At 44.8% G+C, this 16,336-nt stretch overlaps 1 protein-coding gene across 2 annotated transcripts; it reads left to right on the top strand.

The window, feature by feature from the left end:
- The first annotated feature begins 159 nt into the window (after positions 1-159).
- LOC144727822 (secretagogin-like) lies at positions 160-16,320 on the top strand. Of its 2 annotated transcripts, none has more exons than XM_078606958.1 (11): positions 160-403; positions 6,145-6,209; positions 6,335-6,427; positions 7,802-7,891; positions 8,162-8,218; positions 8,335-8,412; positions 8,732-8,787; positions 8,980-9,025; positions 10,559-10,618; positions 12,996-13,064; positions 15,433-16,320. In XM_078606958.1, the coding sequence occupies exons 1-11, from the start codon at positions 331-333 to the stop codon at positions 15,562-15,564; spliced, it is 819 nt and encodes a 272-aa protein (XP_078463084.1). In that variant the 5' UTR covers positions 160-330; the 3' UTR covers positions 15,565-16,320. The 2 variants fall into 2 exon arrangements, with proteins under 2 accessions (XP_078463084.1, XP_078463083.1); XM_078606957.1 differs by lacking the exon at positions 160-403 and adding an exon at positions 3,616-3,790.
- Positions 16,321-16,336: the final 16 nt, after the last annotated feature.

Genomic DNA, 16,336 nt, shown 5'->3' with positions numbered 1-16,336 from the left:
AGGCAGATTGCAGCCCGGTAACCGTACACCCAAGCAGAGCCAAGAGTGAGTCGCTCACCCCGCGCGCAATTACGCACGAACGCACTCTGGCAAACGAGCGCTTATTTGCACCGGCGGCAGTGCGCCTGCGCCCGTGCCATTATCAACCTTCCACGGCCAGATAAGAGGGGACACGGGACCACCCGGCACGCCGCTCCTCCTACTCGTCATCATCATCCTCGTCGACTCGCCCTCGCTGCGTGTTCCTAGCACCCCACCCCAGGCGTCCTTATCTTCTGTCTCCACCCTCGACTCGGTTCTCGACCTCTGGCGGTTCTCGCTGCAACGGCCATGGAGCGTCTCGCCATCGGCCAACTCGACTCCCAGGGCTTGCTGGAGGTCTGGCAGAAGTTTGACGCCGATGGTAGGGGTGACTTCTTGTACATTCGGAGAAAAGGCCACGAGTAGAGTTCATGCATGATGTGTGTATGACTGTCGAGTAATGGTGCGTACGATCTCGTCATAGCTCAAGAGGCTAAGCATTGTGAGAGAATATTCGAATTTAACATCCAAGTGGTTGTTAACGTGTTTTGAATGTAAATACCTATTCACTAACTCAAATATTCGACGATTCAGTGACTTCTATCTCATCACCATCAGCCATTGTCAATCGACTGCTGAGTGAAGGGCTCTCACGATTCCACAATGATGTAATAATCCACTCAACATCTGAAAGGAGCAGATTTAATTGTTCCATCTCCTCGGTGGTCGTGATCTTGGAATCGTTACATTTCTTGCCTTCCACTCCATTATGAGTCTTTACCATGGGCCATCATCTCTTCCCTGCGTCGTGTCCAGCCAAAGCGTTCCTTAAGTTAAAATTGTCTTCAACCTGCGTATGTGTTCTCATTCACGTACTCTTTTGTCTTGTCTTTCCTCCGTATAAATATAGTTAATACAGAAAACGTGCAAAAATTATATCTTATCACGATTGTACATGATCTCTAACTTCAGGGTGAGATTTGAAATGCAATCTAAAAGTTTCTGAAAACATTTCTTGATATAGTCTCGTTTTCAGTCGCTCTACTTTGATTCTCGTTCGTGTATAAATGTATATTTTGAGGGCATAAAATCAATGTTGCCACAGACATTTTATTAATGTATAAATTGAAATGTTTTATTATCCACACGTGGCATGTAGTCCTCTGCAACTTACTTTTATATGGTCGTTAGTACGTGATAGGACAACACATATATGAGCAGACTTTGTACCTGCAGAACGCCAAACCAGACTTTCACTGTTGCAATTATTTGCATACTATTGCACACATCAGTTGCGTATAATTCTGCTCCCCAACAACACTTACAACCACACATCAAAGCCATATAACGCATTTCTCCTAGCTACATATTGCTTATAAGTTATAACACACCCCTTCTAATAATAAAAAAAAAATTTGAATGCAAATTAAGCATAATTTGCACTGCACAATATATAGTGGAAGTATATAGTAAACCCATAAATGGAAACATTAAAGACAAGCCACAGTCATGCGATTGTGGCCATGCAACTCCAACGATGGACCGTCTAGTAAACCCACTGTCGTCTGCGCCCCTTCACTGGAAAAATAGCAAAATTTCAGCCCTTGAAGCCCTCTCGTCGTGGATAACAGACCTCAACATTGGCATTTCGCTTCTGAACAAATTGCCTTGTGCAAGAAATCACCCCGGAATTCGCCCAATCTCAGAAGCTAAGCAGACCTAAGCCTGGATAGTGCTTGAATTAAGCGATTGCCATACATAACAGGTGTTATAGGATGGGGTCTACGTGGTGAGGAGGGTGGACAGCCTCCTCACCGTGCTGGTCATGGGGTATATTTGACCATACTTCACGCTTGTCAGTGCCGTTAGGTGATTGCAGGTAGCATCAACGAGAGAGTTCCGTATACAGTACAATTGATTTTGCTGCACAGCCTGTAAACGCATGTTATGTACCATGGTCGCTCATCCAAGCACTACTCATATCGGGATAATTTTAGGTCATTTGATCAGAGGCAAAAAGGTGTGAGCGATGTGGTCGAATTTATCAAGACAACTTCTACTGGACTTTATATTGCGTACTAATCAAGGCACACTAACCAGCGTGGTGAAGTATGATCAGATTACCCCATGACTGACTTGGCATGGGATGCATTCATCCAGTAGTGGATTGACAGGTCAAGTCAATCCACTGCTCGGCATTGTTTGAATTGCAAGCGAGTGAGAGTCCGAACCCCACGCGATTGGCTTGTTATATTGGCTAACACGTGTACCGTATTTTTCTGTGCATGGTAACAGCTGTTAAGGCCACGACTGTTATAAATCAATAGCATATCCTTGTGTTGTCCAAGAGCAATACATACGTGATGGTACGGCCTAATTACTTTGGGTCAATGTTTGATTTGCACGGTACAAGGACGATGATTGCACCTACAATACATGTTTTATTCAGGGTCGCGGTGGGAAAATGAACGAATGTGCGCGTGTGATATTTGGGGAGCGGTAGTGTGTAGGGGTTTACCACACCTCGCAACGAACACGACGACCCAAGTTCGATTCTCACTCACGACCAACATCGGTGACAAATAACTGAACCGGTCCTGAGTCATCTCAGCCTGAACTCAATAACTGGTACGGCCTTCATAGGTTCTCGCTAACATCACTTGCCCCCAAATCCTGTTAAGGCTATATGGGGTGTCTTTGATATTGGATAATGCGTGCGTGTGAATGAGGAAGATAGCAAAAGCAGTCCAGGTTTGTAATTCACAACCTGTTCAATATTCCAACACGGAGGTTTGATGTCCTGCAAAACGACTGTTCTTAGAAGAGTGTGCACATATCAGCCTGAACATTGATAGCGAATTCGTTCTGAATAGGCACCACGGTGGTGAGATTTTAATTCGCTCGCCTGGTATACAGGAGGTTGTGGGCTCGATCCCGACCATGGCGTCTTTCTCTCTCCCCGTGGTCATGTGGATTTGTATCCGTGTCCTCCGCCTTTCACCTCCACATTTTGGCAGATATAATTTTTGGCAGATATAAATTTCCACGTGGTATGCCACTCCGTTTAGCGATCATTTGTGACAGGTCGCTTCTGAAAAACCTTATCTGGTAACATAACACATATTGTGAAAAGCGATGGCTTTATATCTTCTTAGAGGAAGTGTTAAATATATCATTAGTAAATTGAGATTAGAGGCATACATGATTAGGCTTTGAAATAAAATGTTGTTTTCTCATCAAGATCTCCCTGATGTTTTAGTGGGGTATCTATAAATGGATCGCATTACCCTTTACTCTCTTGTATTTCAACTATAAAATGAGTAAATAGGCGTGGTACCCTCCTGACCATCATAGGTAAACCGCATCGTGTACATGTGTAGTCACTATGACGTTTAGCGCCAGCTACTGTCACAAGAGTGGAGCTGTGTGTCTTGGGCCTCTCTCTGGCACCAGAGTGGGTATGCCATGGAAGCGGGCCCGAGGGGGCATGGTCCTGGTGACAGTGAGAGAGAGGTCGGGTGAGGACTTGACCGTCTGGGTGAACCCGACAGGGCACGTGATTGGCACGGGGTAGCAAGGGGGCCCAAAAGGGGGCTTGAGGGACACGTGATGCTGGCTCCAGATCCTTCTGGAAAGATCGAGAAGGTGGCGTGGCCGGAGGCGGAGCAAGGCCACGCTCGGCAGCATAAGAGGGATGGCCCGAGAGCAATCGCGGCTGTCTTCTGGAATCAACCCGTCGGTGCTACGTCTCTTCGATCCTCGGTCCTCGGTCTTTGGCCTTCCATGTTTACGCTCGGCTTCGTGGGTCATAACCGGGTCAAACAGTATGTTACTGACTGACCCGGTTATGTAGTTACCCCGTTGTGATCTAGTTAACCAAGTGTACGTTTATGCAGTTACCCTGTTGGGGTGTTATCATAAACGTGTTGCCTCCAAGTTCTAGTCTGTCTCCGTGGAACCCACAACACATGTACAGCTCTTTGTTGATCTAATGCTGTATGATAGCCTCTCCATGTCGTGCATGTCGTGATGGTTATGTTGCTATACTTCACCACACCGGTCAGTACGGGTTGGTGAATGTGGGGAGCATAGTTGCGGGTTCGTAGAAGTACAGTACAACAATACATTTCTTCTGCATTGGTATCCGCTGCTCACCACATAAGCTCCACATCCCTGTGGCATCCTGTTTATGCATGGTGGGAGTGGTAGTACAACGGTTAGTGCGCTGCGCCGTCGACCCGAGTTCGATTCCCGCTCACGGCCAACACCAGTGCCGATTATCTGAACTGGTCCCGGGCCTCCTCTAGGTCGACTAAGCCTCAAATAAGTACCTAGTATGGTGTGTAAACATCGCCACTAGGGGGACAAAGGCGGCCGAGTGTGGTGCTGCCCACCCCCTCGTGCGCCGTACCGGCATTCATAGGTGCTCGCTCACAGCACTTGCCCCAACAGTCTGTTCAGGGTCTCTGGATGATCTTTGTTTTTATCAGCACCCAAGCACTACCCTGCAGGCTCAAACCTGCTGAACTGCCGAGATCTGACGAGATTGGGCACATTCAATCGTTTGGTGGTATTGTTTTTCTTTTCTCTTGGATAGCTTTTGGCCTTGTCCAATTGCATACAATGTAAGCACGAACACCAGAAATTCATGAAGCCAACTTTTAGCCTAATGAGTCTGTGAATGGCATTCAAGTACTGTAAAACAATCAGTTGGTATTAAAAACTAGCCTTTTGCTCGTCCAAGGACGGGTGTATTGCAGTAAATCTGAATCTTACAAGTGAAAAGCAGACCGCGACGTGATATCCATTGCATCAATGCGTGTGCAATGTATGGGGGCGCGGTGACACAGACCTAAAAGTTATAATCCCTTGTTCATCACGACGTCCTTTTTACTTTGATGTCTCAACAACAGCGCTAACGATTATTAATGAGGTGGAGGGTGCTCCATGTGGAGTGACGTCACATGCTCATGATTATTAATGAGGTGGAGGGTGCTCCATGTGGAGTGACGTCACATGCTCATGATTATTAATGAGGGGGCTGGTCGACGTGGAGTGACGTCACTTGATCATGATTATTAGTGAGGGGGGGGAGTACTCCATATTGAGTGACGTCACCCGCTCATGATTATGAATGAGGAGGGGTGGGGGGTGTCCATTTGGAGGACGTCACCTGCTCATGATTATTAATGAGGGGGGCTGGTCGATGTGGAGTGACGTCACGAGCGTTAAGGACAGACATTCCTGGGTGATTATAGTGGTGTTGTAGGTTTAGGTAACATAGTATCGCTGCAAAGTCCATCTTACAATGGCATGTGATTAATAAATAAGAAAATTAATGGTGACTGTGGGGTGTTTTAGCACCCAGCACGTGGTAGACATTGCATGTGTCTTACATAACCGCACATGATTCACGCGTATCGCAGTGACGTTTCTCGTGTGTAATATAAACTAACACTGACTGCCATGCGGACTTGTAAAAGTGATGCGAAGCTGGAGAGGGCACTCCTGAACGTTTATCCAAGATGAAGGCCGAGTCGCAGCACTTAATGCATTTAGCCGCGTGTTGTACCAGGGACATTGGTGAGCGGGCAAGTCGCAGAGTAAACAGCTGCGACATCTGTTGACTCCAGATGCTGCTGTATGAACAAGCTGGGTGTTATTCATCACTCGGGATGCGAATTCATGGGCGTGACCGCACAACGCCGCGGTGAATCCATTTAGAAGGTTTTTTTTCCCGCCTCCACAGTTGTATCAACTTCCAAAGGAAAACATTTATTTTGTGTGCTGAAAATTGTAAACGTGTCTTATGTTGATTCAAGTTATAAAGCGTATTTTCCTAAAAACTAATTCGTGACATTGAAAATGGGGGAAAATGAGCATATTCAAAAAACATTGACAAATGTTAGTCTTTCTTTCTAAGCGTTCAATTCCTTAATTTTTATTTAATTTACGGTTTATATTCATGGTATATTTATCAGGAACACAAATTTGAAATTTGATTCCAATTTATCGTGCTCTCGACCTGCTACTGCCAGATGTGTGTTTCATGTGACTGAGATGCGCAGATGTTTTCTCGCACACAGACTCATTACAACCCTGCTGTGTGTGTGTGCCTGTCAGATAATGGTTACATTGAAGGCAAAGAACTCGACGAATTTTTCAAGCATCTACTCAAACAAGCAGGGGTCGGAACTTTGGCTTTCACAATTGATCGCATGCACGCACGCACAAGCGGCTGATATCACGCGATAAGTAAAATCAGTTGTTAACTGCCTCTAACTGCCCGTGTTTTGGTTTGCTGGCTGCCAAGGAGTGCGTGTCGGACGAGAAGGTGGAGACCGTGAAGCGTAACCTCATGTCCATCTACGATGAGTCTGCTGACGGAAGGCTGCACCTGTCCGAGGTGAAATTGCAAGCTCCAGACCCTAGCCCGTGCAACATATTTGCTACCAAACAATCAGTCGCCAGCCGAGCGGCTTTGGCCGGGCAAGGAACCGAGGGAGGCCCTGTTGCCATGTTTCCACAGCCTTCAGGCACTGGGCTGGTACGGAAGCTTCTAGCATGGGTTGCATAGCATTGGGACAATTAAAACACACGCGCTAAATCATGAGCAACGCATTGTTCAAAATAATTAGACACCAGCTTATAAGAATGTAATGTATTCACTTAATTGAGGAAAACTGCCCCAAACGACTCGACATCGATTCCCAGCCACGGCAAACACCAGTGACGGGTGATAATCTGAACTAGTCTTGGGCACCTCATCCCTTCACCAACTAGCACAGACCAGCATTGCAGGGAGTGGCCTTCATCCAGCATTGGGTTGACAAAGGGTTGTGCATTACTATTGTAATAATACTGTCATAATGTTTAATGTAGGAACAGACGTGTGGTATTTCTGATGGAAAAGTCATGCTCCATCTGACCTACTTAGGGGTTATGTGGAACATGTGGCAAGGGAGGATGAAGAAATATTTAAATTAATTCCTCTTCTGTCATACATAGTGCTAATAGATATATACATACAGATTAATAGAGCATACCATGTCATAACAGCCATATTAAAATCCCTTTGGAGGGTGGTAATAGAGATTATTAATAGCATTAACTGTGTTGATGTAGCATTAGCAGTCGCCATCATTATCCATGATCTATCCACTGCTGGATGGAAGCCTTCTAAACCATCAGCATGCTTCATGGTCTCGTAATGCAATGATCAATCTCTCTCCCGCACACAAGCAGATCTCATAGCTCCATCTCCACTGTGGACGTACTCTCATGCATGTGCCCTCCTATCCCAATATTAAAATGTCAATAAGAAGAAAAGGTTTCAGCCCTGTAATTTTTGGCTCATACCACTGATGGAAGAAACGCCTCCACTAGAGGGAGCACTAGGGTGTCCCCTATAGAGGGCATTTGGTCTACTCTTCCACGCTGGCCAGACATCTTGGAAGAAGTGGAATAACCTTTCCGTTACCCTACACGTGCAACCTGCCGATCGACTAACTGTGGTAAACCCATTTATACTGCAGGGGCAGGGGGTATATAATAAACTTTCCCACTGTTTCATCTGCCTTGCCAGAAGATTTAATTGAACCGGTAACCTCTCTTAAAACCATGGCAGCACCCTCAACATTTGAATTAGCCGTTGTTAATTTCAACTCGGATTACTGTGGTGATGAATTACTCTTGTACGTTGCTGACTGGTCATGAATCATGATGTATAAACTGTCAGAGTGGTGACAGCATTGACAGTGGTGATGATGATGTCCCTCAGGTGGCAAATATGCTTCTGGCTGAGGATGAGAGTTTCCTGCTGATTTTCAAGCGAGCCTCGTCACTGGACAACAGCGTGGAGTTTATCAAGGTTGTCGCAAATCACAGCATCTCCCCACTGAACACAGCTCCACGCGGAGATCATGCCATAGTCCTATGTGCATGGACATTATCTTTAGCCTGCTATAAGAATGGCTGGCGCAGTTTGTATGATCGATTTGGATTGAAATGTCGAAGTTGCTCAGATTATCAGTCACTCAGCAAAATTTACCCACAAAGACACCACAACAATGTGTTCCTATTGTGGTTTTATTATTCTAAATCTTTTTTTTTACTGTTTAATTGTTAATGTTTTTTTCAGATCTGGCATCAGTATGACCTGGATTCTAGTGGCTTCATTTCTGCCTCCGAGTTAAAAGTGAGTTCAGGGCCGTCTTTGATATCTAGCTGCATTTCCTCCTGTTGCACGTGAATCAGAGTCCATCAAATAACAACCATCATTCGTACTGCTACGTGCCCCTCTCAACCTTGCAGAATTTCCTCAAGGACCTGTTGAGCCACCACAGCCGGCAGGTGGAAGAGAAGAAGCTTGAAGAGTACACTGATACCATGGTAAGGGGCCTACAACCAGGTGGGTGAGTGATGGAAATGCTCATGAGATCTGTATGAGGTGCTTGTGAGATTTTCAGTTTTATCCCAGAGGCGAGTATATAATCAGGTCCAGTGCATTTACAGGACTCGGCATCAATTCAAAAGTAACTCCATTGAACCGCTTGGCAACAATCAAACTGAGACTCGATACGTCATTGTAAACAGTGAGCGGTTGCAGGCATTTACTCGAGCTCCAAGTATGAACTGGCTTTGGAGAATATCTTTGCAGGTGGTACAAGTCACGTTTTTATCTTGAGGACGTCTTTGATGCATTTTGCAGATGAAGCTCTTTGACAAGAACAAAGATGGCCGACTGGATCTGAATGACATGGCGCGGTGAGAACTTGCTGCACGGCTTTGGTGTCAAACGATTGATGCCGCTGCTCTGACATCAAGCCTCGCGCTTAAGCCGCGCACACAGAATTCTTTAGCGATGCGATATGCTCTAAAGCTTAGCGGTAATATTTTTTAAACGTAATTTTAAAGTGTCATTTTTTTAAAGGTATTTCATTTGTATGTGTCACTCAGGATCCTGTCGCTAAAGGAAAATTATCTCCTGCAGTTCAGCATTGAGGTGAGGCAAATACAGCTGTGTGTAACATGTGGACAAGGTATTAACGCGTGAACACCGTGGAATGAAGTGTTTGTAAAGAGGGTAAGGCTGAGGGCTGTTTTAATAACCGTAGGGGTGCAAACATCTCCATCGTGAATCCCTCTGCCATGTGTAGAAGCAAGAGTGCTAACACCTTGCATCATCACCCCCGCAGTGGTTAACAGGGCGAATACACATGTAGAGCTAACGGCCCTGATGCAGAGGGTCAATATGTTTCCCAGAACAGATTGTACGTATGTATGTTGAACTTCTTTCGCACCGTACATAGCGACCCGTGCTAATCGGAGGTGCCGTGTGTAACAGTTATATTTTTTTAGGATAGTGTTTTCATTCATCAATGCATGTATGCTCTTTTTAGATAAGCACGTAAAGAAGTGATTTCTGTTTTTTAAAGCTATTTCACCAAACTTCGTATCAGTAACTCTAAGGGGTTGGTGGTAGAGGGGGGTAATATTTTCTGGAGCTCATCCTCAGGCAGCTTTGACTGAAATGATGCCATGATTATAAGTAAGATAAAGAAGCACGGGGAGTAAAATGTTTGGAACTACAATTGGATACACAAATAGAAACAAATGGATATGAGAAAAAACACGTCAATACATAATATTGGCTACAGTATCAAGAAACGTGAGTGGGCTTGGGCAGGACACATTGTTAGAAGGGACGATGGCCACTGATCAACACGAATGATGGAGGGACGAAAGCATCTGAGAGGACAATTACCACGGAGATGAAGCAATGACATCAGCTCATTTGCATGAATGAGATTGTGGAATCACAAAATCGTGAGGGATGATAAAGCTTCGTGGAAGCCTACATTCAGCAGTAGATAGATCATGGCTGGTGATGACGATTTAAATATACAATTTCATAGGGTTCTGGAATATATGTCATGGTTTGAGACTTAATCGTTATTTGTTTATCTGCAGTGTCTTTCGAAAGTCGTGGGTGTTTTTAATGTATTTATTTTATTTGTTTACCTTCTTGGTTAGCCTAGCATGCTCATGTAAACAGTCTCGCAGTGCACACATCTTTGTAAACATGGGTTGAGGCTTTTTTACACCCAGATAGTGCATTTTAAAATTGTCCACCTCTCAGTGTTTGTACAAGTTAAAGACCTGTGTCATGGAAGGCATTCATCTATCTCCAGTTTGTGGCAATGCATCGTGTGCCGTTTAAGTGGCTCGTGTTTCCTTCGGCGACGTGTTACGGGTTGTAACGCGTAATGTTCAGCACGATGTCCGATGATTCGCTTCACGTGCTGCGAAGCGAAACGTGGCGAAGCGAAACGTTGAACATTCTGCCACACAACGCACGTCGTTACATGCTGTAGAGCGTAGCCGCTAAACCCTATGAAGTAGTGCTGTTACTCGTGTTTATCACCAGATGCACTGTGTTTGTTGAAATAAGGTGCAGCACAACTTGAATTCAAAGGCGAGGGCACCCTTGTGCCAAGTAACATGTTTGCGAAAAACAATTGTCGTGCCTTGCCAGGATGCAAGCCAGGAGGAAAGACGCAGGGACTTTGAGAAGATATTTTCGCACTATGATGTGGTACGAAGGGGCATCTCGGGCGAGATTCTGTAATGTCTCTGTTTTGTGTTGTTTATGTTTCCAGAATGCATGGTGAAACCATTGATGCATGAGCTCAGTCCGTCCGTCTGTCTCTTTGTCCATTCGTCTGTCCGTGGGGTTGTAGCAGGGCGGCACACGAATTCTCATCAACATTAATGGAGAGGAACAAAACTTTGGGACTCATTTAATTGAAAACCGGCCAATTTGATCAATGAATTGCTCAAAACCTGGAGACAGAACCAGCGCTAAAAGGACATTCTTCGGCGTACCGACCCTGCCAGCTGAGGCTCTTTGCATAATCTATGTATGCGCTTGATCATATTCTTGCTTAATATTTGCTGGGGCTCTTGTTGATGTGTGCAGCAAACATTTGCGCATATATATTGAAACTGAACCCTATTACAGAAGCAGGCACGCAGAAAATAGTAATGATTTAGATTTAAAAGTTAAATGACGGGAATGTTTAAAAATAAACTGTATGTGATGCATGCTTCATTTGAAAATGATAATGTGCTGTCACTTAGCTGTGCATAATTGCTTCCTGCCTGATGCTCATTATGCAGTTTTAACAAATAACTACACAACAGCTCATGAATTGCATTAAAATGGAATACAATCAACGTATTAGCTGCTGCAAATTAACATAGTATTACAGCTCACAGATAGGGTACAATTCATCTCAAATATTGGTTGTGTTAATTAATTGGTGCACTTGCAAACACAAATATTTAGCAAAATCAATTAATATGTCAGACTGAATTTTTACATATACACATTATGTTCATATCTTCATCAATTCAAGTTGAAATATTAGGTTAAAACATTCTGTACTTGGCCGATTTTCAACAGCAATTTCAAAGTTCTTGGTCTTGTTAGAAACAGAGCTGCAAATTCTGACACTTTTGATCCATCCCTGACAAGACAAAACTTGAAGAAAGTCATTGTTGGAAAATAATATTGTGACAGGCTTGGAAACATTTCACAATGTGTGATTCAAAATATCTCAAACAACAAACTAACAATGGCTCACGACTTGAGAATGTTAATGCAGAAAAAAAAAATTCCCGGTTTTACAATTTCTGGTGAGTGACAAACCCACGTAATATTAATTTACCGATTGGAATGCAGAGGCAACACATTTTGCACCCTTGATGGACTGTCACAAAATCAGTTCTCCTGGGAAACTGTTTGGATTATACAGCTGAAAAAACCTGAGATAAGTTTTATTGCTGCCACAAAACCACCAAGGCAAGGGGGATTCATTTTATTTTGTTTATTTTACAAGGTAAGGCCCACTGAGTTGTATAGCTCTTTTTCAGAAGCGACCTGGCCACAAATGATAGCTGAACGAAGTGGCTTATCATGTGGAAATGTATCGCAGCCAAATACTCGAAACGCATGTTTCTAAATGTGGAGGAAAAAACTGGAGGACCCAGGGGAAAATCGATGCGACCATGGAAAGAACATGCAAACTCCAAATATAAAGGCGTCAGGGTCGGGATTGAACCCACACACTCCTGTATACAAGGCGAGGTAACATCTCTTCTTTTCAGAATTTATAAAGCGCACTTTCTAGAGCGCTTTACAACACAAACGCACGGCGGTACACAAAGGGGCAAAAGGGGAGTAACGGGTGGGGTGGAGCGGCTGTTAGTGAGGGCGTGACGGAATGAAATGGAGGGACGGGATGGGAATGGAGCTGATGTTGCAGGGGTAGGGAAGGAGGAATAAGGCGGAGCGTGATGGTGAATGAGGGTTACAGATGGGAGCAACGTGAACGAGAGGCAGCGGGGTATGGGGCACATGCGTGAAGTGATAAGATGGACTGGTGCTGTGGCTGGGCATGGGTGAGGGTAGGTGAAGGGTGGTAGACGCAGAGGTCTGGGGGCCGGATAGGTGGGCTGATTGAGGAGCCCGGTGGAGAGCTAGGGGAGAGATGTGGTTAGGTGCACATAGAGAAAGCGAGACGTGGTAGCCGGGTCAGGAATTGGAGTCGGATGAAGAGGACCAGGGAACTGGGAGTGGGTTAGAGGTGGGGGAAGGAACCAGTATGGGTGGAGGCAGCAGTGGAAGAGAAAAAGCAATAGAAAGGACCTGAGGACAAGTTCAAGTTCATGTCTTAGGTAGAGCCCTGTGAGCCATTCGGCTCTTGAATCGGGTGCAACCGCACAAACAAAAAACAAAAACATGAACAAAAAACATCATAAAGCGAAAGGAGGAAAGCGAGGTGGAGAGTCTCATGTGGCACTCAAACCTGCGCAACTCGTGATGAGACAGATCAGAGAGAGGGAAGCCGTTATGTCTCACTGTCGATGCTTGCATTTGGTTGTCTCCGTCCGCGCTACCTCCCACACAGAGTCGCACCGGGGTGCTGGAGGGGCCTGAGGTGGACGGCTTCGTCAAGGACATGATGGAGTTAGTCCGGGTGCGTTGCTCCACCTTATTGACTCATGCTGGCATGCGCCGATACGCACATGAAATGACGCCAGGGCACAACCCACCGGCATAAAGCACACGAGGCTGTGCTCATCACCACCATCGTTATCCACCATAATCTATCCACTGTTGCACGTATGGCATAGGTAGACGCACGAACTTCGTTTTGGCAGTCAACATGGTGTCTCTAACTTGCCTATGTTGCCTAATGTACGTGTTTCTTTGTCTATCTCTCTGTGTCATTCTTATCTTACTTTGTGTAAAATAACTGGTCTTCATTAACTCCAGTGCCTGGAGCCCACTTTAGGGCAAGCTTCAGCACATATCATTATCCTCCAGATTCACGTGATATTTAACTTGATGTATTAATCTCCTGCTGGATCAGAGCCACCCACGTGTTATGCGGGTTGTAATTGGTTATTTGACCATACTTCACAATGCCGGTCAATGGATGGTGAAGGCAGATAGCATAGACATATGAGCATAGAAGTACACTACAACAAATCTTCACTTAAAGCTTTCGTGACTGCAGGAATTCATATTCTTGGGTCTTTCGGTAAAGTCACGTCGATAGGTTCAAATAAAATAACAGAAAATAACAAAAAACTACGACGTGTCGATCGCAGCACAAGTCGACCGCTTGAGTTTCAATCGAAACGTCGTAGTTTTTTAGTTATTTTCTGTTATTTTCTTAGAACCTTTCGACGTGACTTTACCGAAGGACCCAAGAAAATACACTACAACAATTTATATATTGCTGCACTACTGCCCTCTGCGGATAATCAAGTAGCTTATAACATCATGTTTTGTGCATATGGTAGTCACCTATCCAGGCTCAAGCCTGCTTAGCTGCTGAGATACGATGAGATATGTTGCATTACGAGTGATTTGGTTATAGACCCAAGTTTTTTCTGACATGTACATTATTGATGGCTACATTTGGTCAATGTGAAATAGAGGAACATGCGAAGTTTTGAAGATTACTGTTGAAAACCCCCTGCTTTAGGTTAGAAACCAAGAAAAATGTTAATATTATAGAGCAGATTTTTTCTTTTAATTATCGAAAACCTGAACGGATAATTAGATTTGTGCCATTACTAAGAAGAATTACTGCAATTACATTACTGTACATTATAAAGAAAAAAAACGTCATCGCTTCCAAATATAACCCAGCACATATTCTCATGAATAGTATTGCCGCTGTTTAATGTATGTAATTATCTGTGAGGTTAATAAGCTTACACCTTATGACATTAAATCCGTCGGAATTATTATCTCTGGAATGTCACACGTTCTATGCAGAATTCATAAAAGTTGTCACCATATTCAAGGTTAAGCATCAGGGAATCCAGTCGAATGGCACCGTCTAAGATTTAGGTTTAATAACCCACACTGGAGGTCAGGGATTATATTGTTAAGGGATGAAAATAGTGCTTTCAGTTAAAGCCGAGTTTTTTTCATTTGTAAAGTTCCGGCTGAAACAAAACCTCTAAGAACCTTCTTGATATGGAAGAAGGTGCATGAGCTTGATCTCATTGGGCCCTTGAGGGCACAGGGGTCGTCACATCCTTGGCCTGTTGCCACGGATATTCCAGCTGCGGTAATGGGATCCTCAGTGGCTGGGTCCGGCTCAGAGGGGAAAATCACAATGGGGTGGCAACGACTCTCACTCAACGTACGTAAACAGCTTCAGCGATGGCATTGAGTCAAGGACTTAAGACTACCATGACTGGTTTTGCGCTTGACTGGCAATGGTCGTAGCGACCTCCAGCCAGAAAATATGCAGTGAGAAATTAAGTGCATAGTAAGTCCTCGTTTAACGTGGTAGATTCGTTCCTGAAAAGTTTCGCATTAAGGTAAAACGATTTCCCCATAAAAAATGTAACGATAAAGTTTGGCAAGATACAATGAACGCCCACACAGTAAGATAGCGGGACAAATAACTGAGGGTATGTCGCCGCATTACTGTATCATTCTGTGTACTATTTCGGACCGCTCAGCTGTGTAGCAAAAGAAAGTAGTTAGTCGTCGACCACTCAGAAACCATGTTATAACGGGCGTGTTCCACGTTATAACGCGCGCGTTGCGCGAAAACTTCCCAAATGGAAGAACTGCGTTATAGCGAAAACGAGTTGTGTGAAGGAGGACTTACCTTAGTCTTCGGTTTGGGGGAGATGTAACTGCACCTGGGTGCAAGTGCTGATCTACAAGGAGAGGGTGAAAGTGAACAAGGTGTCACCCCATCTCATTCCTTGCACGAGGGCCCACATCAACCCCCCTGCAGTGGGCCACTAACCTCATTCGGGTGCATGCCGTCCCCCTCTCACCCCCCCCCCCCCCCCGTACTGCGAGTGCAGCCATCGTTGACCGTGGCGGACTTATCCAAATTCCGTGACTCACTGCTCCGCCGCTGTGACACGAACCAGGATGGCAAGATACAGAAGTGGGAGCTCGCCCTCTGCCTTGGAATTCGCACGGCCCACGTCTGAAGCCCACATGGGGGATTTTAAACAGGAACACACGCACTACCAGCCACACTAGTTCCACAGTCGACCAGCATTTCCACCCACGTATCCTGTGTTCTGCTTAAAAACAATATATTTGTTGTGACGACCAAACAGTGTGGTGTGCATGCATGAGTGATTTCACGTAATTTGAAAATTGGACAGGGCATGTGTGATTTAAGGGTAATGATTCTGGACTGAATCGAGTGCCAAATTGAAAGGAAGGCCATGGAGACGTTAAATGAATATGCAGGCAGGCTGGTTAATGTGTCGCCGGCATTTCATTCCGTCGCACAAAGCACCAGGATTTCAATTTGTTTTATGTTAGCTCTGTGTGTCCGCAACCACAGTGCAGGCACTAAGTAGTCTTTTCAGAAACACCATCTCACCGTGGCTTTCATGTTTGGAAAAAAATCTCCCGTGCAGCCCTGATCATTGTACATTTTGGGGCTTTTTGATGGAAATTTTGAAAAAAGAAAAAAAACGTCGTTTTTTCACATTGACAAACTGTAGAATAAAATAGAATGGGATGCATCACGATCCATCTGTAACACTCTTAATTTGTCAATAAAAAGTCCATACCTTGATGAAAACTTGAACGAGATTGGCCATGGGACACACCAGAACACAAGCTCTCTCACTCGCCACCGCTGTCTTGATTGACACGCTCGAACGTAAACAATTACCAGGTGAGGTTCACGATTGGAAATTTGAAGCTCATTAAATGGATGTAAAAACGTACCCCCAGTGTTTGTGG

This window comes from Lampetra planeri, chromosome 26, assembly GCF_965212315.1.
Source record: "Lampetra planeri chromosome 26, kcLamPlan1.2.h2, whole genome shotgun sequence".
Taxonomy (NCBI): domain Eukaryota; kingdom Metazoa; phylum Chordata; class Hyperoartia; order Petromyzontiformes; family Petromyzontidae; genus Lampetra; species Lampetra planeri.
The sequence above is the reverse complement of the archived record's forward strand: the minus strand, read 5'-3'. Positions and strand labels throughout refer to the sequence as shown.